The 25,536-nt window shown below is 36.0% G+C and overlaps 4 protein-coding genes across 4 annotated transcripts; 2 read left to right on the top strand and 2 right to left on the bottom strand.

Moving 5' to 3' along the window:
• Positions 1-2,565: 2,565 nt before the first annotated feature.
• Positions 2,566-4,851, top strand: ifnphi1 (interferon phi 1). Its single transcript, XM_079457232.1, has 5 exons — positions 2,566-2,728; positions 3,070-3,138; positions 3,510-3,665; positions 3,803-3,892; positions 4,229-4,851. Exons 1-5 carry the CDS (start codon positions 2,585-2,587, stop codon positions 4,346-4,348), a joined length of 579 nt encoding a protein of 192 aa, XP_079313358.1. The 5' UTR covers positions 2,566-2,584; the 3' UTR covers positions 4,349-4,851.
• A 5,328-nt stretch (positions 4,852-10,179) lies between these two features.
• On the top strand, positions 10,180-11,244 carry ifnphi2 (interferon phi 2; the record flags this gene model as incomplete). Its single annotated transcript, XM_079457726.1, has 5 exons — positions 10,180-10,245; positions 10,529-10,615; positions 10,711-10,857; positions 10,944-11,042; positions 11,155-11,244. 5 exons carry the CDS (start codon positions 10,180-10,182, stop codon positions 11,242-11,244), a joined length of 489 nt encoding a protein of 162 aa, XP_079313852.1.
• Positions 11,245-13,888: 2,644 nt separating this feature from the next.
• Positions 13,889-15,470, bottom strand: ifnphi3 (interferon phi 3). Its single transcript, XM_079457441.1, has 5 exons — positions 14,977-15,470; positions 14,787-14,873; positions 14,558-14,701; positions 14,353-14,445; positions 13,889-14,262 (listed from the first exon to the last, which is right to left on the bottom strand). Exons 1-5 carry the CDS (start codon positions 15,100-15,102, stop codon positions 14,170-14,172), a joined length of 543 nt encoding a protein of 180 aa, XP_079313567.1. The 5' UTR covers positions 15,103-15,470; the 3' UTR covers positions 13,889-14,169.
• A 5,633-nt stretch (positions 15,471-21,103) lies between these two features.
• Positions 21,104-24,547, bottom strand: rdm1 (RAD52 motif containing 1). Its single transcript, XM_079455501.1, has 7 exons — positions 24,134-24,547; positions 23,499-23,678; positions 23,266-23,388; positions 22,954-23,116; positions 22,745-22,843; positions 22,548-22,627; positions 21,104-22,222 (listed from the first exon to the last, which is right to left on the bottom strand). Exons 1-7 carry the CDS (start codon positions 24,236-24,238, stop codon positions 22,136-22,138), a joined length of 837 nt encoding a protein of 278 aa, XP_079311627.1. The 5' UTR covers positions 24,239-24,547; the 3' UTR covers positions 21,104-22,135.
• Between the last annotated feature and the right edge of the window lie 989 nt (positions 24,548-25,536).

A 25,536-nucleotide genomic window follows, 5' to 3' on the forward strand; every position in this document is an offset into this window, starting at 1 on the left:
CTTCACCGTCTCCACCATCAAACGAGATCTTATGAAAACTCCGTAAGTCAGAGACATTTGAGGGTTAAAGCGACCTCTCAAAGTCATTTAAAACTGTCATTAATTGTTTTATTGTTCATTTCTAATTTCCAGATGCCCGTGGTAAGCTCTGAACTTGAGACGCTAGTGAAAAACTTCGAAAAGCTCGATCAATTTCTCACGCGGGAGGTAAGAGATTGCGAGATGACTTTATTAAGACTTTATTAATTTAATTCATTAAACTTGCTGACGTTGGTCAACATTTTATTCGTACTTGAATTATTTATCAATCTTAACTGTGATTTTCTTTCTTTAAGGATTTCCGAAGGTGTGCGTGGGAGATTGCACGCAATGAGATTTTGGGAGTCATGGACCACTTCCAAAAAGTCTTTAGACATAGGAATTTAATATTGTAAATGTTTGCTTTTTATTTACATGGCACTACATGTAATTTTGTCTTTATTTATAATCTTGTCTTAATTCATTATTACGCTAATATATTTATTTTTGTCTTTAATTTATAAATAAGATAACGTTATTTTTTCCATTTGCACTATTTGTAAGATCATTGAACAAATGAACGAACGTATGAATGAACGAATGAATGTCTAAACTAAATGTTATTGAGCGTTCCTTTAATGAATGTAACATCGAGAACAAATGAATGTAGAAGTATTCTAATTGAAACAAATGTTTTGGTTAGAATAAACGACCTTGTTAATGTTACTCTTGGTCACAATTGATAAAATATTTGATTACACTATTTTATATTCTCTATGGGGACAGGGCAAGTAATCATAACGGTAAAGTAGGCCTATATTTAAAGCACGTTTAGCTATGAAGACCTCATGTTATTTATGTATTTATTTTTTCAATAAAGAATAAGCATACAATTATATTTACTGAGACTTATTTCTTGTGACAACTTGATTATAAAACATCGCTCAAAGCTTGCACGCTGCATGGCACATGGCTCTGGTTATATGCATAGCCAGATATTATACGATCAGACGACTGCTGATCGAAAGAGATCAAACGAATGTAAGTATCGATGTGTGCAGGTGAAACTTGCAGCCAACTCTCTCTCACGCAAATGGTTTCTCCCTATTACGTTCTCACATATTCAGATATATTACGCTGAATATTGCAAGCGAAATACATTAGTGCTTCTGTGACATTCGGTTGCGCGCGGTCAAAGTATGAAACATTGTGCTTTTCGTTGCACCTTAATACAAATGAATCATTAGAATAGCGACCCGTTGAGTAAATATGGACCCAGACACATTTAAAGTTATTTTACGACGAAGCAGCTCTTCGTTATGCCAAACTAGCACACACCACGTTTCAATGTAATCACATCTATACATTTAAAATGAATGGTTCTGGCCTTATTTGTTTCATGTAGTGTTAAGATTAATGGGATTAGGCTACTTGAAATGCATACAGCAGTAGATGATGGGACAAAACGCAACAATAGCTACACTTCTTAAACTACGTTATCGCTCGAAATGGCCGGCTTAAAGATCATTTATGACGAAGACAGGAAGTATAAATTATATGTTGCACATTACACACATTTAAAAAAAGTTACAAATCCCAGCTGTGCAAATGATATTGGGCGAGGTCCGATTGATCTTGCCCTGCCCTTGATTATGTAATTATATAAATATGTATAATGCATATCTTATACATTTTATACATATTCATATAAAAAGTTGCAGTCTTTAGTTGTATATTTTATTTATCACTGTTTATTGTACTTTGGCTTTGATCCATGAAACTACATTACACCTGTTAACACCCCATTGGGCGTGTGGGTTAACTTCTGAAACATCAAAAAATCCTATAAAAATGTTTAACAGTATATTTAACACTGCTTTCAACACGGTTTTTCTAGCATTAGTAAATGATGATAATTTACAGAATTGCTATTTTTTATTCGATGGTACAATGCATAAACCAGCCCATTTTCACACGCATAGGGGAATCTGCAGCATTAAAAAGTGAAAAACAATGAGAGCGCGAGGTTACGTCAGCCAGCAGTTGCGTCAACTTCCGTACGTCACCTAACAGAAAGTGAAAACGATTTCCCTTCTCAGTTGAAATGTCAGCGACACAAAATACTATGGAATCAGGTAAGGCTTATTTTCCATGGGATTTTTTCCACGGGATGCCAATTTGACCTATATACAGTAGTAATATGTTTGTTTTCTCATATTGTAACGCTGCTGGTTGCGAGGGGAAAATAAAGTTTGTTCGCTCCGTGTTTGTTCGTTCCCAGTTTGTTTGTGGTACGCACTGTATTGGTAAACAAAAGTAGCATATATGCTCTAAACCTACCTCTTTTTAAGTGCTTGCTCTAAATTCATGAAATATTTTAGTATAGATTTATCAAAGAGCGGCTTTTTTCTCATTGAAGGGGAAACCTTGTGGGCATTTCCTATTGAGGCCAAAGTGAAAGTGCCTCTCTTCATTCTTCGTTTTCGCTTTTCATACTGTTCACATATATACAAAGCATTAAACATGTCGCTGTTAAATTCACCCAGACCAGACCGTAGAAAACATTATGCACGCAAGGATGAGACAAACCAAAATGTGGACTTATATTTGTGTGATATTTTTGACTCTGCAGAGTCAATGCTCTGCCTGCGAGTGGTTCCGGCGATACAGGCTAGTAAGCGACGAGTCTCTGACGCTGCTTTTGCGAATGGTAAGTTAAACTTTGAATTGTTATATTTGAGAATGAGTGTGATTTATCGCCACAGTTCCAGACTGTTGCTTTAGAAACCCTCCGCAGTGTTTTTAAGAACACTTTAAAGTATTTAAACATCCATTATACATGTATTTTACTTATAAATGTGTTAATGTGATGGCTTTGGGGTTGTATTCACAATTATTAAGAACATGATACAGTTTTAATGAAGAATGTTGTCACTGATGCACTGATTTTATTTAGTCTGCAAAGCATAAACGTTTAAGGGAAGTCTTGCATAGGGACACATTTTTGCACTTTGACAGGATGTGTGAAATGTTTTTTTTACAATGTTATAGGGTCCAGATCATCCTACACAAAGGGTGCCTTTTCCTGGATCACTGTACAAATACATGGACAATGCTAAGGTGGGCAAAAAAAAATTTCTGTTTGGAATTGGTATCAGAATTTCATTACCTGAAAGAACAACATACTGTATGGGTTACTATTACAGTTTATCCACTGTTGAAGAAATTCAACTTAAAAACTTTAGCTCAAAAGCTACATTAATTTATGTAAACCTGACTTTAAAATAGTAGCATTCTGTGTTACTTTTGAATGTAGATATTGGTTCAATCATTTTGATAAGTTCAAGTAATAATTTTTTTTAACATGACTTATTGAGAACATTCTTTTTTAAAGACATATTTCTTTTTAAAGACATATTGTTTTTATATCATGAAAGCAAGCACAGGTCACATATTCACACTGTCTCTACAATTGATCTGTGTATTTACAGATGGAGGACCAGGTGAGGTTTCTTACCTTGACCTTAGACCTTATCATAGACCTCATGGATGCGAAAGAGCAAATGAGATCAGTAAAATGGAACCCCAAGACTGTGGACAATTTTCTGAATGTCCTGCACAGGCAGTCGTCTGACCTCAAAGAATGTGTAAGTCTTGTGTTGTACAAAATGTTGTATATTAACGAAATATTTTAAAATGTTGTGTTTACAAAGCTTTAATAGTAGAGTTTGCCCATTATGTAATTTTACTGTTTTTGCTGATTGTTTGTATTTTGCTTGTTTAGGCGGCTCGATACCAAAAAGCATCACATACGTCTTACGAGAGAAGAATAAAGAGGCACTTCAAGGTTTTAAAGAAAATGCTAAAGAAAAAAGTAAGTTTTGCACAGCATGACATATCACATGTGGTTCTACTTTCTACTGGTTGTACTGCACGTGTGTCAAAGACAAAAAGAAAGGCGAACATTTCTTGTCAGAAGTGAACAAGGCGTATCTACTTGCTTTTAATACATCTTTGGGCTTTAAACACCATAGACCTTGTCAAAACCATGTCATTGCCTGAATACGCGATTATTTTTCCATTGTTTGTTTTCCCATTGTAGGAAGAGGCATTTTGTATTTGCGTTTCTGAATGTTACTTTGTAATAGAAATGTTGTCATCAATAATAAATGAAATCAGTTACAGCAAGTTATTTATTCTGTGTTTTAAGGAATACAGTGCCTGGGCATGGGAGCAGATCCGCAGGGTTGTGAGAAGTCACCTGCAAAGAATGGACATCATGGCAAGCAATGCAAAGACCTTCTTGAGACTAAAACATCAAACGTCATGATCAGGGCAAAGAATTGCCCTGTGGTACATTCCATAAAACAAAGAAGAATCAATTTTCTATATGAGCAAATGCAAAAAAAGACTGATCTGTGTTATATGTATTTGTTTACATTTCTGTATACCATTTTTTAAGGTGTTTTAAAGCAGTGTTTACTGTTTAATTTTTTTCTAATCAAAACTTGAAGTGATCAAATAAGCTTTTTTTCTCATACAAAATCGGTAAACTGAAATGTTTTTTATAAAGGTATTTTTTATAATGCTTATCAATAAAAACAAACTGCAGTTTGCAGACTTAGCCTAAAATTTGTTTGGGATGCAAATGCTATTGTAATTGTCTGAAATGTAGTTCTTCTATTTGTTATTTATTTTCATTTTATTTATTCACTTCTCTATCAGTATATTGAATGTTTATTTATTTATACTTGTTTTTTACTTTCTTAATGTCTTAAAAAATGTTTTATACTATTTATTAAATGAAAAAATAAAAATTATTTATTGAACCTGACACATTTAGTCGTTTTCTGAATAATTGACGACAGGCCGTTCAATAATGCAGTCCATATGAACAAATGTATGGCTTAGATATCTTATCTTAGATATTATAGCTTACCATAATCATTACAAATAAACAAAAGCAATTTAGAAAATGTCTAAGTGGCTTACGTGGTTTGTTTTATTAATTAGACAAGGATCATGATATACATTTTATGTTGCCTAAATCATAGCCCCCACAGCTGAACTAATCACAACAGTTAGACAGAAACATGGATCATAAATTAAAAAATAAGCAATTTAGCTAATAAAGGCATATGAAACAGTCAATAGTCATGATATTGAACTTTATTTTGTTATCCTTATAGATGTAAGTAAGTACAGACAAAAACTAATGTTTACATTTGCAACTCATCCGGTGATTAGGCGATTGCAAGCAGTGGGAAAGGCCCTGTTCCTGAATCAGTATATGACGCAACTGCTTGCGCTTTTCATGAAATAAAGACGAGAGTAAGCGGCTGCAGTAAGGGGAGGAGTGGAACAGCGCAGGTGAGAGGAAATGGTTTGTTGCAATGGCGGATTAGGCAAATTGGGGGCCCAAGGCGAAGGTGTATCCGATCTTTAAAAGAGAACGAAAATGTTTTACTTCAAAATGAAAATGGAAAGCAGAGAACACACAAAGTGTACCACTACACAAACTAATAGTCACGATGGAACCCAATAGAGAATAAGGTTTCAGATAACACGTCTTTGCCTAAATGCCAGGAAAACTAGCACTGTTTATTATTTTTTTAAGATAAAATAAAAAGTGACTTGACATTTGAGATTGAACATTTCAAACATTCTACAAACAAACCTATGTACATGATACATGATAGGGAGATACAAATTTTATCTGATGCTGCAAAAAAAAAGAAAATACATCAAAGCATCAAAATGCATCAAAATGTTGTTACTAATCTTTCACATGTCCAAAACTGTTCTAAAAGGTTAGAAAAATCCAGTCCACAATCACTTTTTTATATTGAAAATAAGTTATTTTGTGTGTGTTTTATTCAGTTTTTGAAAAACATAATTTGCAAAAAAAGTAGCATCCAGTATTTTTCCCTAAACATTTTTGCAGTTTTTGCAGCAGTTCTGATCAGGACTGAGGTTGATTAACAGATTTATGCCAAAAAATGTGAAAACAAATATTTATCTGATTTTTACAGAAGTTCAATTGAGTGGATGTTTTCATCCCGAACATAACGAAAGGGTGGTGAATTTGCTCACAGTGTATTATTGAGTTTAGGAAAAATGTTCAAAGCATTTTCCCAAAATATGTGTAAAAATAAGATTTGTCACCAAAAATCATTCCATTTGCTGTGACGCAGAGAAGCGAAGCGCAGCCACACGGTTACGGACTAGCCCATTTCATTGTGAAAGAAGGGGGTGTATGTGTGTAGTCAGATAAACATGAACGGGACATTTTAACTACTACTTCAAAGTTTCTACGTATTTCTTAAGAATATTAATACAATGCTTTTGAAGTGTTCATGATGATAAGGGTTTTGTTTATTTTTTAGGTTGGTTGGGGGCCCCCCTATTATGACCGCTGGTAGGGGGCCCCAAGCAGCCCCCTACCTATGCCTCTATGTTACGACCGCCTCCAGTTGCTAGACGGGGGCAGAGCGGAGGGATGGCATTTGGGCTCAAGCCACTGATGGTTTTTCAAAAGCCCCTAATCTATCTCAGGTTTCTGAATGAATTATCTCAGTACGCTGAGTGGCAGCATTCAGCTTTAAACTCGGTCCTCCACTCCAGTAACGTTAACCGAAGAAGATGTGCAGATTAAAACACATGTTAATAACATGTGTGTAAATGAAAATGTTGAATCTTTTGACAGTAAACATGCTTTTCAAATCGGTCATTATTACAGTGTCTTCTTTATTCCTGTGATGGGAAAGTGTCTATTTATAGTTATCTGGAGTGAAAACTGTTAGCTGATGCAGATATTACCGGTTAATGTCTAATAATAGCAGTAATATTTTTTGACCGACTTGTTACTAGATTTTCTCATGCTTTCTGTGCCCTATATTACTGTAACTTGGTGCAACTGCAGCAGCGATACCAGCGGCAAGCGCTCGTCAATGTCAAAAAGTTGACCAATCAAACGAGAAAGACAGAGTTTACGCAATTCCAGCCAATCAAATTACAGAGGCCAAGCACGATGTCAGCCAATCAGACTGAAGAAGTGCGAACTGTGTGTGTAGCGAGACGCAAGAATGCAGACATAACAACTGTTTACAATAAAAACAGCTGACCCCTAACATCTAACTACTACAAGAGCAGGATGCATGCCGGTTAGAAATGTGTCCGAGTTACAACTTACATCCGCCTTGCTCGGATGTCATGCTGACGTGTGCCAAAAAACTCTCGCGGCAACGAGGCGGCCTGGCCAAAATCCGCAGCAGAGAGCAGTAGCCTTCCCCGACTGTGTTGATGAAAACGACATGCTTGACGACACATCTTATGTTGATTGGGCGAGAATGTCAGCTGATATTTTTTCCTTAAGTGTTCTATTAATTAAGTAATGAATTAAGTCCATTAACTGAAGTAGTTTTTTTATTTATATGTGGAAAAAACACACCTGTGTGAAACATATTGTCCTCACAACCACCTTCACGTAAAAGCAGTGGCAATCAAATTGCATCGATTTCATCTGCGATAAAATGCGCTATTTTAAATTTTATTTAAGTATATCAAAAATCATTACAAAACAAGATGGTATACAGTTTATATTCAAAAACATCCATTTTAAGAGGAGCTAAGACAAGAAAAAATCATAAAAGATAATACAACAAAGAAGACAAAAAAGAAACAATTTCTTTACAATTTTCAATCAATCCATATGAATAAATTCAAAACGAGAAATATAATTTATATTATCAAATAAGTCTAACAAAATTCCAGATTTGTATATTTGCCTTAAACAGCATTTTTTAATATTGTCCCGAATAATTCTTAAATACTATAAAAAGGGTGATTTTAAAAAATTACATCTGGGAATACAATTCTTAGCTGACAAAAGTAAGTTTCAACTCCTTCTTCACAGTTTCCATATTATTTCTTTTATAAACGACATGTTTAATTCTAACACATTTTTCTCATTTAACCACAATTATTGCACTTTTTTCCAGGAATTAAAGAAAAATATGCTTATTGTTTTCTGGAAATGAGTTACAGAATTGACACAATATAGGAGCCCTCCAGACGGATAAATATCCATACAATTTTAAATGAATTTCTTTGATTTTGGGGATTAAGTGGAAACTTTACATAAGATGTTCTAATATGATTAAGCATTCGTTTGTCAAAGAAATTATTTCTTACAGCCTTGACATAAGTGTTAGAACATTTCTCACTTTTAAACTCAGTTGGCCCAAGAAAAAAGCCATAAAAATGCGACATTTATGTCAGTCGACTCGACAGCGCGATTTGGGAATGTCCGTCTTGCCTCCACTGTTTACACTCCTCCCCTTAGTGCAGGCACCTACTCTCGTCTTCTTTTCATGCGATGCAAGGTGCATCTCAAACAAGCATCCGAAAGCATATACGCATCTTGAATCTTGGGTGCTTGGACCCTTTCCTATCACGTAGCGCGACGCGTGTCCCCGCATATCTCTTATACAGTCATTGGCGTTGTTTGTCATCACGAAAGATGATTATTTTTACACGTTCTAGCGATTTCTCACTCGAACTGCTCCGCTTCGTGTCATTATGACACGATCCCTTACGTATAAACTGAAAACCTGCTGCTGTTTACAAAATCACTGCTCTTGATGTTTGAAGGTGTTTTGTTTCTTTATTTTAAATCGGTTTCTTGCAATGGAAAGCTTGCAAAGTCTTCTCAGAAGAGATTCACAATACAAAGAAGATATGACAAACCGCAACCCTGCTCGCCTCACACAACACCTCATGCGGTCATTTAGTAATAGCCATTTTAATGACATCCCATGATGATGCATTTAAAGGAAACTCCTATCGGTTGTTGGTATAGGTCAAATGTCCTTATGTTCATCAATGCACAGAACGAAATACGCTGTGTTTATTTTTTCCAGAACTTCAACAGCTTAAATAAAATCCCGTGCGCTTCGTATACGCTTATGATGGTGAGAACGGAATATTCCGCTATTAGGTAATGACTACACGGGCATTATTAAGTCTATTGACACTCATAACTGTGGTTAATGGAACCCAACATGCCCTGCTTGAATATCGCTAGAGATCGTCTGTGAACGGTACTGTGGTCTGTGGCGTGGGAGGTGAACTCGTGTATCCGTTGCCACCAGTCATGCATGATGTGGGCTGTGCAATAGGCTAAATGCATTTTGGTTTCCCATTGTCTGAATTGCAGTTGTAAAAAAATCCCATTCATGAAAAGACATGGGACTTACCGAGCAGCCACTTTTAACTTTTCAGTAAGAGATGAAAATGGGAGCACGTTTCACTGGCGCATTTTTTATTTGAGTCAGCCATTCTGATATTTACAGCAAAGCGAAGGGACGCTTAAGATATATATATATATATATATATATATATAGAGAGAGATAACCTTGGAAAAAAAAGATAGAAAGGGGCTGCATTTACAAACACAAAACGTGAATAATATATACACAAATTATTATTCCATTCTGCGAAAAGCAATAATAAAAGACGATGATAAAAAAAAAACGTCATTTCTAGCCTTAGATGTGTCCTGTTTTAACATGGTGTTAAACATTGGATCATTTATTTAGCCTAGTGTAAACACAAGTAAGATTAAACGTGAAAAATCATAACCCCTTTACAAGTAGGCTCACATAAAAATCTGGTATTTCAGAAACTAAATAAAACAAGGCAGATATTTAGATTAAGATTTAAATGTAGACTCGACAAATATATCTATATATATATATATATATATATATATATATAGATAGATAGATAGATAGATAGATAGATAGATAGATAGACAGATCTATGGATAGATATGACTTATTGTTGCCGACCACAACAAAAGAGGGAGATCTTCAGCACAAAGTGAAATGCTCTTGCGGTTTGTGTTTTCGTTTTTTCTTTCCACTTACGTAGCTTCTGGTCCGAAAAATTATGAATTCTTGCTGTATAAAACGGAAGATGGGTATCCATTTCAGACATAAGAAGATATTTTCAGCAAGTAGTTTTAACAGTGTTCGTGGCCGAGTGCTACATTTGACAGTTATTATTGTTCAGCCCGCGGATCTTGAATTCCTTTACATCATGAAGCTTCAGTGCATCACTTTGCTGTGTTCCTTTTTTGTCTGCGCGCGAGTTAGCTCGATGCCAACAAATTGTAATCTTCGGTGGAAACTCGTGAAATCATCTCACAATCTACTCGAGAACATGGTGAGTTGAGACTGTACTTGTACAATTATTTTTTTAGATTATTCAACATAGGAAAATTAAGGTGGAGAATTAAGGTTTAACTATAGAACCTAACCATATGATGATGTTTGTAGTAAGACAATCTCCTTAAACATGCTGCACTTTTACTATCATAAAATCATTTAAATAATGACAGAATGTTCCTTTTTGTGTGGAGTATCCCTTTAAGTGACTTTCATTTTTCAAGGTCTTTCATTTTCTCTCTATGGTCTATGTCCTAATCGGATTATGTCTGTTTTATTAGGGGGGTCTTTTCCCTTGGGAATGCTTGGATGAAAACGCCAAGATGGAGTTTCCCGAATCTGGTCTGCAATCTAAGGGCTTAAATCAGGTGAAATAAATGATCAAAGAAGACTATCAAGAACACAACGACATTACCTTATCCCATTAAGCAAATAATGTTTTCTGTTGTTGCTATATTTGTAGAAAATCAGTGTTGAGAGAACAGTATTTCAAATTATGGAGCACACAGACACTCTGTTTGCCAACGACACTCTCCCAGAGTCCTGGGACCAGCAGAAAGCAGACCATTTCCAAAACATCGTTTACCGTCTAACTAAGGAGAACAGATGTGTGAGTACAAATACATTGTTTCAACATACTTTGTATATGGCTGTGAACACACCTGTAATTGTGTCATAATTCATCTTCTTGTGTAGATTTTAAACAAGAGACATGGCCACCAGATAGATTTTTCTGCAACAGACAGTGCACTGAAAACCTATTTTGAAAAATTAGCCACTCTACTTAGAAACAAGGTACAGTATACCAGACCTTATAAAAAATGTGTATATGATATGCGTGCCAAGCTTTCATTCGAATTAAAAACTGTCATTACAACCCATATACCATCTTTACCTTTTTCTCCAGGACAACAGTTTCTGCGCTTGGGAGGTTGTTCGCAAGGAGCTCTTGCATGTTCTTAGTTTCGTCCTCAGGATGAACTCATCCAAAGTGTAGTTTTCCCTATAGCTTTATCTGTTTATTTATTTATTTATCTATTTATTTACCTATCTATTTATTTATGTATCTATTTATGTATTTATTGTCTAAAAAACAATGATATGTGTGGTGCACTCAATAAAAGTGATAACACTGAATTATTTTTCTTGGTTACCAATTGAACACGATGCACAGTACTTTAAATGACCTTGACCCTAAATTTGTTAGCGAGTTCAGTGTGAATATGAAGTTAATGAGCAATATGAATGCACAAATAAATGATAAACAAGAATAAATGCACAATTGTAGGTAGGCCTATTAAAAATGGTTGGGTTCTCTCAACCCAGCATTGGGTCAAAAATGGACAAACCAAGCCGATTGCTTATAAATGATTCATGCTCAAAATGCAGGGTTGTTTTAACCCATTGTTGGGTTAAATATAGCCGTATTCTGAGTTCATTTCACCCAACAATGGCTTTATAGAACCTAGAATTTTTGTGGGAATTAGTCATTTGAACACTCACGGGTTAAATTATCCATAGATGAATGCCATTTCAGTATACACATCTGCTTTGATAACATGGAAGAAAAAATGTGTACAGACATTATTGTCATTCACAAAACATTTTATCTTAACACTGAGAGCTCTCCTTAAACAGTAGTAAAAGTTTTTAGTTAAGAGTTTCCACTTTAAACCTAGTCACAATGCTGCAGAGAGCAACTTTTTTTAAGGAACATAAAGAAATCTTAAGCTAAAAAAAAGCGGGTTGACCAAGTTGATATTGATGATGTCGGCAAACAGTGATTGGCTGTAATATATCGGCCTATTGTATTATCGGCCTACTTCGATATCATTAAAAATGACCATTTATCGGCCGATACCGATATGAGCAATAATTTATTGTGCATCCCTACAATAATCCTAAAGTGCAGGAGATAAACAATCTCTTCAATATTGTTTTTGTTGCGGCAGCACTGATGAAACAGGCTTTAAAGGCATCTCGGAAGAATCCTCATCGGTTTTACATAAAGGGAAAGCCCCAATTGTTTAAAATATTTTAACTTATATAATGACTTCCTGTTTGAAGAGAAAAAGAGATTATCGAGGTGAGACTGAGGATGACCTCAAAAAGACTCACCTTTATTATCTTTATCTCCATTTCCTCTCCCCTGGTGCAAGGACAACATTTTATTTATGGGTTTTACACTTCAAGGTCTTACACTAATGAAGGAAAAAGGAGTAGCAGGCAGACTAGTGCAATGGTACAGTTTGTCAGTTTTTTTGAGCATACACTTATAATATCCCATTGCATATGTGCAAGGAAAACTTGAAGAGTTACAGAATCAAAGAATTAGCTCAGTATTTAATCCCTTACTGTGAAATTTGATTTCATGATGCCTGGTAAACCCTTTTTATCAAAAGATCTCTTTAAAACCAGGACAAAGAGAGAATATTATTTGTGCATCTAGACACATGAAAAACAGGATGTGTTCTTCTGCAAGACATAGTGCAAACAAACAGGATATGTGCATGCAAGCGTGAATGCTTTAAACTGTGACCCCCTAAAACCTATATCCCTTTAACATACTGCAATGTCTGCTATAAATAACTTCTGCTGATACAAACAAATGACTATGCACAAACTTGAGAAATTACAGCGGGAAACTAATAGGTCACAGCTAGTGTTGCAGTACCCAAGATCGATCCAAGACCATTTTTTGATGGTCTTGTCTCGATCTTGACTGTCTTTGGTCTCGGTCATGTCTTGGTCTCAGACTGGTCTCTGGATTTTATTCAAGACCGGTCAAGACCACAACTGTGGGAATTACACTAACTGGTGCATTGTCTGATTTACTGTTAACATCATTCATCCGATTGGATGTATAACTCATTTTTTTAAAAGCATTCACCACTTTTGATTATTCTGTTACTTACTGCTGGTAAGAGAAGAATGGGGGATTGTCATGAATAAATCTGTCAATAAAATGAATACACACAAAGGCCCACAATATCCGAGATGTGCTTGAAAAATTGTACTTGTATGAGACCTTGTTTTTTTATAACATCTGATGTGATATTGATTTTGTATAATTATTCAATAAAACTTTTGAGCGTTTCAGCTGTTTTGCTATTGATTAGATAAAAAAAGCAATGAAACTCAAGTCACTGAATGTTTTGTTTTGTTGAAGGTCACTGACTTAAGTTTATTTTGGGTATTTAACATTTTTTGTTATGTTTAGTTGTTGAAATTTTCACTTGCACAAATGTTTTTATATGTTACAGAAGGTGGATGATAAACATCCTACATTTCTGCACAATAAATCAACCAAGATAATTCTATTTTTATTATATATATTTTGTGTTTTGTGGATCTTTTGAATGAATTTTGGGAGTACTGGTCTTGGTCTCGACTTGGTTTGGCTTGCCTTGTTCTTGTCTTGGTCTCGACACCCCCTGGACTCGGTCTTGTCTCGGTTTTGGTGGTTTCGACAACAACACTAGTCCCAGCTCTCAAAGTCTAAAGATCAATCTTAACATTTCGTATGCTGGAATCAAATCATATTTGACTATTTCACATTCATCCCTACTAAATATTCACTTGATCTTTTTCAATCAGGTTCCAAAAGTCAAATGCTTTCAAAATAAGAGGAGAATCCAGAATCAGTGCATTAAAAATATTTATTTTTCAAAGTTTGGCCACAATATAAAACATAAAAATGTAAAAAAGGCAATATAAAAAACACAATTACAGTAATAATGTAATCGGTCAGTGATTATTTTTGCTCTTCAGTGCTGAATGGAAATTGTGATTGTTCTTTCATGGTTTTTCGACCAGGCTTACGCACATAAATAATTAATAAATACAAATGAATAAATAAATACTAATAAATAAAATGTAACATATAAATAAAGTTTTACAAATAAATAGAACGTCCTGGGTCTCATAGCATAATGTCCGTGTTGTGGTTCAATATGTAGTCCAGTACGCGGAGAACCACCTTTCGCACAACTTCCCATGCGCAGTAACTGTAATTCTGCAGAGACATTGACAATGACATTCAGCATCAAAAAAAATTCTGATGTAAGACCATATACAAAATTATAGTGTGGGTAAGGAGTCTTACCTTTTTCTTCATATTGGCTGATAGGGTGTCAAAGTAAACTTTGAGCGCAGCATCTCTGTCCAAATCCTGTCCAGCTTCAGATTTGCTCAAGATCTATAAGACAAAAACAACTAATAAATGATGGCACAAATAACTCACTTATTCGCATATGGCAAGTTCCTTTGATCGGATATGAAAAAGAAAAAAACTATGATTTTTCTCCTACACATTTGCTGTCTTTAATTTGGCGGAATAGGGTGTGTAAAAATTCATCCAATTTTTCTTCATTCCACTCGTCAGGAACGCCATTGTTCTCAAACAGTGCGTCAATATTCTGCAGTGTCTGGTAAATAGCCTTCTCGACTCCGACCTGATTTAAAAACAGGAGTAAAACGAAAAGTTAACAGAAATCTCAGTGCAGCTTAAAACCCCTTTAAATGGTCTGTGCACGTTACCTGTTGCGTTTTGTTTGACTCAAAAACATTTTGAGGGAAAGTAACTGAAACATCATCATCCAGGCATTGCGCAGGAAAAAGCCCACCCTAAAAGGAATTCGGTAAATTTAAGAACATATACGAACCTTCGCCTCATACTACACAATATCTATCTTCAACAAACAATAGGCCTTACGAAAAAAAGTCTTACCATAGTATCCAGGAGAGTATATGATCTCTTCATCAAATGCTTCCGAAGGATGCATTTTGTTGGAGATGAGTTAACGTGCGCAAAGCAGATAATGGTGCACAGCCAGGCCATACGATGCAGGTCCATTGTAACAGATGCCTGAAAGAATATTTAATGTAAATCAAATAATGCAAATATTAGGTCATAAGTAAATAAATTAGCCACTAATTGTATTACTTACCTCGTTGAATCTTCTTGTGTATACAACGCGTTTTGTCGATATGATACAGACTCACAGTAGGATTGGAGTTTATATACTGCATATTTGATTTAAACGTGAAAGAGATTTTACACTTTCCACTATGAATAGAAAGGGGGCACAATTTTCGTTTTAGAAATGTTTTAACCCAGGGGATTTTTAAACGATTCATTTGAATTGTTTTGCTTCTCTGAAGTGTATCCGATGTACCCGGGTTGATAAATGCCCACGAAACCATGTGTCATAATTCAGATCAAGAACTACTGCTTTTAAGTCACCTTAAAATATGTTGTATGTGGTGAATCGCCCAAGGTATCAACGAAACACACACACACACACACACTAAAATAAACAAACGAATTCCAGTGAATACAAATGAGCAACGGATGATTAAACTGGCTTTCACTGAGACAGTTATTATGTGGCATGCAGGTACATGTTTTCTTAGTCATACAGGTGACTTGACATTTTTGACAGTTCTTAGTCACCATAATGCAAAACCATATCTGCATAAAAAATGATTTTATTCTTATGGTTTATTAACTTTGCAGTAAGCCATAACATACACGAGAGATGTAATTTAAAGCCCCAATAGTAGTGTTTAGTTTATAGTGAGGTGTATATCAAAATTGGAGCTCATTAGCATCAATTGCATGGCCCTGGTTTTAGATCAGACAACATCCACAAAAGTTCTCACTGAGGCAAGCCACCATGTTTCATAAACATATTATTATGATTTATTATTGTTTTAAATGGTTAAGGTCTTCCATGGTATACTAGGTCTGGTTTAAAAACCCATTGGGCAGTTTCCTGGGAGGGCTTAAATTAAATACAGGACATTTAAGAAATATTTTACATTCATAAAAAACTGGTGTGCATCTTGAGAAACCCAATGACATTGATATATTTTATCATGCGTTAAGACAGCTCAAACGTGCATTTTAAACTGGGAGCACAGGTATTTTTTAGTTTTTGGAAAACCACCTCACAAACCTTATTCTTTTGAATTAAAAATCTCTACACCCACAACAGCCGATCTTATTTCGACTGGGAGGGATTTGGCATGTGTGCACTCTAAAAAAAGAATCCGTAAAAATAGGGCACAATAATGTATTAATATGAAGGAATGAGTCGTTTTACCTGTATTTTACAGTTTGCACTACATTCAATTGCACTAGCAACTGTCTGTTAAATAAAGAAAAAAAAACTGGTACTTTATCCGTTTCTTACTGGATTTTTGTGTGGTATAGCCTATAGCCATGTCAGTAAAACCCAGAATGTGTGAAACGTCACCAATGCTTTGTTTCTAGCGAAAACCAATAACTGGCACATTTCAGTCCTGTGGGTATATGGAGAGACCGCACTGGCCAAAAGTGAAAATGATGAGAAGGAACTGAAAGGGTGAGAACAAGTTGAGTGAAAGTCACATGATTGGTTTAAAGTTTAAAATAGCGCCTTATTGTCATGATCCTGCCTCTCCTTGTCTTGGTTTTCGAGTATTGTGGCAGGATCATGTCAGTCCCATGTGTTTTGTGTGGAGAAAGAGCATTGTTTTGGTTTGTCACGCCATGCTCTTCTCCGGTGTCGCGTCATTTAGCCCCGCACCCTTGTTTCCCTGTTAGCGGCCCATTAGTGTTAGTCTTGTCACCGTCCCTGGTCCATCTTTCCCTTAGTGTTTCATTCCCTTCACCTGCCGCCACTCTCCCTGTGTCATCAGTCCTCGTTAGTGTTTCCCTTTATCTAGTCCCTTGTCGGTTCATTGTCATGATCATCCCTATTCATATTAACTCACCTTGTTGGATTATTCCTGGTCGTGTTCTGAGTTTGTTGATTAATTATTCGAAGGACTGCGTTTGTTTTAGTTAGTTCTAGTTTACATTCTTGTCTTGGTTCATGTTTTCCCATCGTCGGTCTTTTGTTTAAATAAAGTTTTGTTTTTTTATCTCACGTCTGCCTGCGCTTGGGTTCTGTCCATAAACCGTGACACTTATGACAAGATTTAAACTTGTTGGTTTTGCCAATCTACCCTAAAGTCAAACGAGATCAGCAAGAGAAGAACGAGTGACAAATCTAAGTTACTTGGCAAACCAAAAAAATACTCATAAATGGTTATGAATCATCGACTGTTTGCGTCTTTCTTTGGCAGACACAACATCTACAGCAAAGCTTTTTTCAAACCAGAACCGCACAAACTTTTTAATTCAATTTTATTTATACAGCACTTTTCACAATGTGCATTGTTCCAAAGCAGTTTTACAGGGGAAAATAAGAAAAAACAAAACACAGCACAAGGTGTTAATAAAACAAGTTAAACAGAGTCTGCTGATCTTGTAGCAGCAGGTAGATCATTCCACCAATGTGGAACAGATCCAGAGAAGGTATGGGAGAATGACTTTGTACCTTTACAGACCGCAGGGATCTGGCAGGAACATAGGTCTGCATTAGCGAGTGAAGATGCGATGGTGCAGAGGTGGTCTTAAATTGGGCGAGTGTGTCTGATCCTCAAATAGTGCCGGGTAGGCTATTCCAAGGTTTGGGTGCTACGTATGAGAAAGCTCGACCCCCTATGGTGGATTTAGTTATTCTAGGTGTTATCAAAAGTCCTGAGTCTTGAGATCTTAGAGAGCGTGATGGCTTGTAGTGTGATAGAAGCTCTGTAGGGGCTAAACCATTTAAGGCTTTATAAGTGATTCAAAGAACTTTAAAGTAAATACGATACTTAATGGGAAGCCAGTGAAGGGTCGATAACATTGGGGTTATGTGATTGTATTTTCCGGACCTGTTAGAACTCTGGCAGCTGCATTATGAAACTAACTTTAGTTTGTTTATTGATGATGCAGGACAACCAGTAAGTAGTGCATTACAGTAGTCAAGTCTTGAGATCACAAATGCATGAATAAGCTTCTCTGCGTAAATTTTTCGTCATATGGCAACATTTCTAAGGTGGAAAATGGCTGATTTTGCTACATTTGAGATGTGATTTCAAAATGACAGGTTGCTGTCTACTATAACGCCTACATCTTTTACTGTATTTTTTGGAGTAACAGTATATCCTTCAATTTACAGGTTACGTTATCTTTGGTCCGATAATATTTCATTAGAATTTAAAAGAAGGAAATTACAAGTCATTCAATGTTTTATATCTTCGATGCACTCTGCCAATTTGGATAGGAGGAATCATCTGGTCTTGATGAGATAGCGGAGTATCATCTTCACAGCAGTGGAAGCTAATTACATGTTTTTTAATAATGTTTCCAATGGGCAGCATGTATGGAGAATAGCAAGGGTCCTAAAACCGATCCCTGAGGTAATCCATAAATTACTTGCATTAGATTTGATGATTCCCCATTTAAATGGACAAATTGGTCTGTCTGACCATTGTAGTGCCTGTCCCTCAATACCGGTATAATCGTGCAAGCGATCTAGAAGTATGTTATGGTGTACAATATCGAACGAAGCACTAAGGTCAAGCAGAGAGTTAGATGTTACCTTATTCTGATGCTGTAAGCAGGTTGTTTGTAATTTTTACGAGCACAGTTTCAGTACTACGATTTTGTAAGAAAGAGCATAACTGAGTGGACACTACTATTTCTAGTATTTTTGACAGGTAAGAGAGATCTGAAATCGGTCTATAGTTTCCTAGTTCTTGGAGTCCAAGTTTGGTTTCTCGAGGCAGTCATCTTAAAGGGTCCTGGGACATGGCCTAGATTAATTGACAAGTTGATAATGTTATAAATGGGCTCAATTGCAACGGGTAGTAACTCTATTAATCATTTAATAGTTTTGAGGTCTAATAAGCAAGTTGTAGGTTTAGATGTTGCAATACGTTTAATTAAATCTTCCAGTTTTATAGGATTTTTATAGGCCTTTCTTTTGGGGATGGTACCAATTCAATAAACTTCATAATACCCAAAATGTAAAAACTCTGCCTCCACCCAGAGCCGTTGAGAGAGAGGACCCGTGAACCACCATTGCTGTGATAAAACTGTTCCATTGCAGTGAACGGACTTGGCGCGACTTTTTCTAAATTCATAGTTCTTATCGTGTTTGATAACCCGCAGTAATTAAAAGAACACCCGACATTACCCGTTTGACAAAAATGCCGCGCCCTGAACCGCACCTGCATGACATCTATTTGATGTTCCGTGAGAAAATAAATGGTTTTGTCTACAATTAACAAAATATAAGGAAGATTGTGCATTTTTAAATATGGCAGAGTTTCGGGAGAGACAACCGAGAGTGAATCCACTAAACTATTGTTAGCTAAGGAGCTACATTTGTTTAGTGATTTATGAAATGTGTTTGATTTATGCAAAGTTTGCTAAAATAGTTATATATTGTTATATAGTTTCCATACCAAAGCGCTAAAGGCTAAGCTGCCATCAATGCTAAATAAAGCTTAACGCAGAAAAGGGACCAGGAGCATGAATAATTGTGATAATGTATCGAGTCCTCTGGCTGCTGTCCATCATCAGTTGCACGCGATTGGCTACAATGCTCAAAGCTGCAAATCAAGCTGCTATAAGAAACAAGCTCTTAAGGCAGAGCTTGAGCACAACTTCGCAGATGAGGTGAGTCGAAATAGTCCTGGCTACTGGATCCGCGTTCCGTCCCGCGCGTATTATTGCCCGACCCGCACCAAAAAAAAGACACATGGTTCACCCGACGGGTGATGTTTTTGACACCATTCCACCGAACAATGCATCATGAGAGGAAAAAGCAATAACACAGACTGGACATGGATGAGTTTGAATCCTCTAAAATGAGCAAAGTTAATGATGTGAATATTATAGTGATCTGCGTTTTCATCAAATCTAGTTACTAAATTCAAAAACGTAAAATAAATGTAAAAAAAGATGTAGGCTATATATGCATAAGAATATTGATACATTTACGCATTTGGCAGACGCTTTTATCCTAAACGGCTTACGTTGCATGGGTCTATACATTTATACATGGGTATGTGCAATCCCTTGGGATCGAACCCACATCAATGCTCTTACCACTGAGCTACAGGAAATAATCATTAAGCTAAATAGTTATTTTGTAAATAGTTCGTTTATAGTAAATAGTTTGGGGCAATTCTTTTTTTTTATTTAGATACCCTGCCCACCTGGAAAATCACTTGGCCCACCCATCATCTGTAGGCAGCAGGGAATAAGCGCATGCAGATCTCCGCAGAAAACTCCATGGAATTCCGCGGATATTAGCGCTTGTTATTGACAATACAGACACAACATGAGCGCACTTCTATGATGCGCTGTTTGTTCTGACAGAGACAATATTATATTTGAGAGTACGTTTAAAAAGAAACTAACCACGGAGAAGTTCAGGGAACGTAATGTATTGATGAGACACTGGAGCATTTGCCTTCAAAGCGAGAACGAACGACATATGAATTATCTTGTTTAGTTTGAAGTGAGATTTTAATTGTGTTGTGAACATGCGGAAAAATGTCATTATTACAAACTAAAATTATCATAACGCATTAACACAACCCCTTTTTTTGCTTAAACTTCATAAAGAATAAAATGTTTAGGCTACTCTTTCATATATTAATAGGGTCTTAATATGCACCTTTTCTGTTGGTTCAAATGAATTCAGAGTACACATTTGGTCTGGTGTATTCAGAGTTTAAACGGTCGTCTAAAAAATAAAAAAAGCTTCTCTTCCTCTTTTAAAAAAACACGAGTAGACAGAGATGTTATATGTCTTTACACAGTGGCAGTCAGTTTATTACTGCAATTATTCAAATCAATTAAAACACTTGATAAGTGTATGCAACATATACTTGTACAAGAGAATATATATACATATATATATATATATATATATATATATTATATTATATACACATGTACCTCACAAGAAATATACTTTAGATTTATTCGTACTACTTTTACTTTTGTCATATTTTACTCGTGAACTCGTTTTGTTTAAATACGTTTCATTGGTTAAATATATGCAAAACCCACAGACAAACACGAAGGGTGACCAATAAATAAGAATCATGAAATATGGGGAAATAAGGTTTCTGGCTGATAGCAACGACATTAAGTGAAACCCACAGCATTTCTAAATATGTATTTAAATGTTAACAAAACATATTTTTTAATCAATTTATGATGTTTGTTAATGAATTATTTTGGAAATAGGAAAAACGGTTGCCTTAAGTAAAATGAACGGTTATAATAAGCAGCAAAATTGATTTAATATAAATTTGCTATATATTCATGGTGTGGTGCGAGTCCTCCCCCAGCTGAATCTTGGTTCCTCTTTCTCGCTCTTTTTGCCAAACCATCATCTGAGGGAGTTTTTTAGTTTGCCACTGCTGGCCGTGGGTTGTTCAATTCTTGTTAAATCCGTAACGGACATGAGTATCAAACACTGCCACCTAGTGTTGGAAATCCGACCTGATGGTGACGCAAATATGGCTTTTTTGATTAAGTCCAAATAAACTAAACATTTTATTAAAATTAAATTGAAACAAATATGAAACAATATTTTACAACTATCTATTTTAAAGACAATTCCTTCAAAAATGTGTATATTTTATTTTACACATAACGTTAAACACAAAACTCAAAAATTTTAATTCAGTTAAAGTGCTACCAACAACCATCCATCATACTCTATTTAAAAGTGTTCATTAGGCCTCCCCGAATTTCTAATGAATTTATGTCCTGACTGCTCTGCCAGACCTTTACAGAAAAGTACCTAAACATTTGAAAACAATATTTGCCCTCTAAATCCAAAGTACCAAACCTCTAAACCATTTCCTCGATGAGTCAGCAATGTGTTTTGCAAGAAACCAGACAAACAGCCTATAGTCTTGCTTAAAAGAGAGGAACTTGTATCATTTTGGTCTCACTTATCTGGAAAAAATTGGCAGTTTATGACAGAGCTGGTCAACAGCGGGTGTCAATCCACGGTGATGTCCCATGGGAAATCCTGCTCAGCATTACTGTCAGCAGCACTATCAAACTCATTCCAGGAGATGTCATTAACCTGACAGATAAATTAACATATCGTTAGTTCTTTGATTGGCTGTTGCTAAACAACTGACCAACTGGACAAGAACTGAAAGTGACTGGCTAGCTCTTGTGCCTCACGACAATGGTTGCTAATACTGACCCCGCAAAATCATACTTTTGACTTTTAAAAACTTTCAATGAAAATGTTAACTACAAAACTAACTTTCATTACGTTTGATGAAACTGTGAATTCATTTGATGAATCATTAATTAATATAATACTAGATATTCACAATATAATTCAAAATGTATATAAGTCATTTGTCATGACCTTATTGTTTAGACCTTTGAACTCTTACCTTAATGACTCCTTCAGAGTTCTCCTCTGGAAGAATCTCATCTGGATCAAACCTGCATTCAATTGCTACTTTTCCATTTCCTGTTAAACAATAACTAAATTTTTTGAAACATTTACAATCACATCGTCTATGCATTCACATCAAAAACAGATTACAATGGACTGTATAATTAATGTAAATGATGTACTGATACTTACCTAGGACCATGACAAGCACTTTTTCAAAGGCCCCGACTACCGCTTTGTCTTTGGCTTGTTTCATTAGGGTCCCTCTTCTCCTCAGCTTTTCTTCTGGGTCTAAAACATTTAACTTATTTAAGCAGGGTTTTCATCATTACCTGTTAAATCGTGAATACCCTTCCAAAAGCACTTTGCTTGATGGAATCGAAATGTTTATGTAAACTGACCCCGTGCACTGTCAACGATCTCTTCTGCCACACCAACCCCCTGGCAGCTCACGCCGTGCTGTGGAAAGGTCAACTCTACTATACAGCCATATTTCAAAAACACACCCTGGCTGTCATCTTCTTCCGGACATCCAGCATCCACACACTTTGAGATGTCCTTCAACTGTTGACAACAGACTTTTAATATTTAATAGTCCTAAACCATCCGCGAATAGATATGCACTCAGCATTGATAAGTGGAAAATTCAATGTGAAGAGTCTACTTAAGGTACATTGCACAATACATTACACTTAATGATTGCTAGCCCTTACAGCGATAATGCGATTAGACCAGCCTCCGAAGCCCAGGTAGTGATTCGCCAGGTCCACACATTTGGAAAGACTCAGGGGTTTGGAAGTATAAAAGGCGAGATTCTGTTTGGTACTCAGCCTGACCTGGGTGGTTGGCACAAAAGACAAAAAGAGAATGAGATTTACCATACAATAAAAAACATGCTTCGGACAGAAGATACGACTACAGCTGTAACTGTAACCCATTCTGCTACCTTTATAGGAGAGTTCTGAAAAAGAGACTGTTTGTCAGTGGCCCGCTGAGCTTTGGAAGCTTGTGCTGCCGAGTAGAACTTCACCAGCGCGTAGAACCCCGGTTCTGCCACCGTGGCATTAGGACACACTTTAACCAGATAGAGAGCTCCAAATGCTGAATACGTACTCCAAAGCGATTCCTGAAATGGTGAGAAGTTTGGACTAAAGTTGTGCAATTTACACAAACAATGGTTATTTTTCAAGGAAAATCCAGCCCAAAACTGAACTACTGAGGAAACTATAGACCAAGCAGAATAGTCTAATCTCTTGAGACAGGGATGAGTTTTATTAATGGCATGTTTTGTGCAACATATGACTGTATTTTTAAACCAACATCGTTTAGTCATATTTTTACCAACGTAACTATATTTTACAATATTCTCAATCTCTTAAAATAATGGTCGAGTTGAATATCACATTGTGTTTGAATTGAAATCCATTAGTGCAAAAAAAAAACAAATTTAGCAGGAAGGTTCCTAAAGAGCTAACGTTAAATAAACCGCATTATTCGTGCACTAAATTAACAGTAGTCATATTGTTTTTCATCAAACAGTGCTAAATGTTACACATAGCATGTGTTACGTATTTTACTTACAAAAATATATGCCTCTGAAAATATCGGTTGTATGTCCCAAATAAAAATAGTTTTGTTGTTTTCGACAGGAACTTTGAACTCAATGATATCGACCTCAATATCCATTGAAAAACGTTTTTTTGTAAAACATATGATTGAAAATAAACAATATTATATGAACGTGAACTAAATGTTACCGCGGTTCTTTCCTTCACTTCCGTAAACAGAATCGTAATTCGCGCTCATTGACGTCATTGGCGAACGTAACGTCTTGTGATTGGACTTCACACCAATCTTCTTGACATCAAATTAGGCTTGTTTGAGATGAACAAAATCTGCGCAGAACCGATCACCGGTGATCACCGTGAGATGCATGCCGGTTAGAAAAGTGTCCGAGTTACGTCCGCCTTGCTCTGACCTCATGCTGACGTGTGCCCAAAAACTCTCGCGACAGCGAGGCGGCTGTGTCGGATTGAGCAGTCGAGCGCAGTTGCTCTCCACCGACTGCGCTACTCAAAAGCATGATGGGAAACGACTGACTGACGACACAGCTTCAAGCTCATTGGCTGATAATGTCAGCTGATATTTTTTTCCCCTTAATTCTAAGAAGTCCATTACCTATAGCCTAATACGATTTACTTTTTCTATAGTACTTAGTAATTAGGACATGTTTTATTTTTATTTTCTTGGTTTGAAGTGAAGTCCTGTTTGTTTTTTATTTTCTCTTCATTGAGAGATGTGTATTCTCTTTATACATTGACATTTTTGTACAACATTATTCCATTAAATAAATTAGTCAATCATACATCTAATGTGACTGTTTTACAATTAGGCCTCATGTTTGTGTTTTTATCCGATATCTTTATTTGGATATGTCTGATTCCAGGAGTGCAATAAACAAAACCCACACATGCTCATTTCTTAATTTAGAATGTGTTGTTGTTTCATATTATTTTTTAAGAATAATTTGCAGCACACACTTTTCCTAATCATTAAACATGAATTGAAACTTACATTAAGGTGATAAACAATTGTGTAATATATTTATATGGAATATTTGTCATGCAAAAAAGGGATAGTTCACCCAAATAACTTTAATAATAATAAAAACAATTTTCTTTGGTGCTGAATTATCTGCAGTCAGGACTGTTTATTTTTTACTCGACATTAATTACATTAGATGCAAGTTGCAATACCACTCTAGATCAGATAGATTTATATCCCTACCATTTACTGAATAAGCCATTTTAAGTAATGAGCACTGTTCACCTTCGGTGATTCTCCTCATCATAACCATCTTCGTGTAAAAACAGTGGTATTTCAACTGCATCAACTTCGTCTGCGATAAAGAACGCGAACGCGATCTCTTCCATTGTTGACGTTTGCAGTCCACAACACAGCGAGATTCAGGAAGTGTCCGGCTT

Source organism: Barbatula barbatula, assembly GCF_947034865.1.
Source record: "Barbatula barbatula genome assembly, chromosome: 5".
In the NCBI taxonomy this organism is placed as follows: domain Eukaryota; kingdom Metazoa; phylum Chordata; class Actinopteri; order Cypriniformes; family Nemacheilidae; genus Barbatula; species Barbatula barbatula.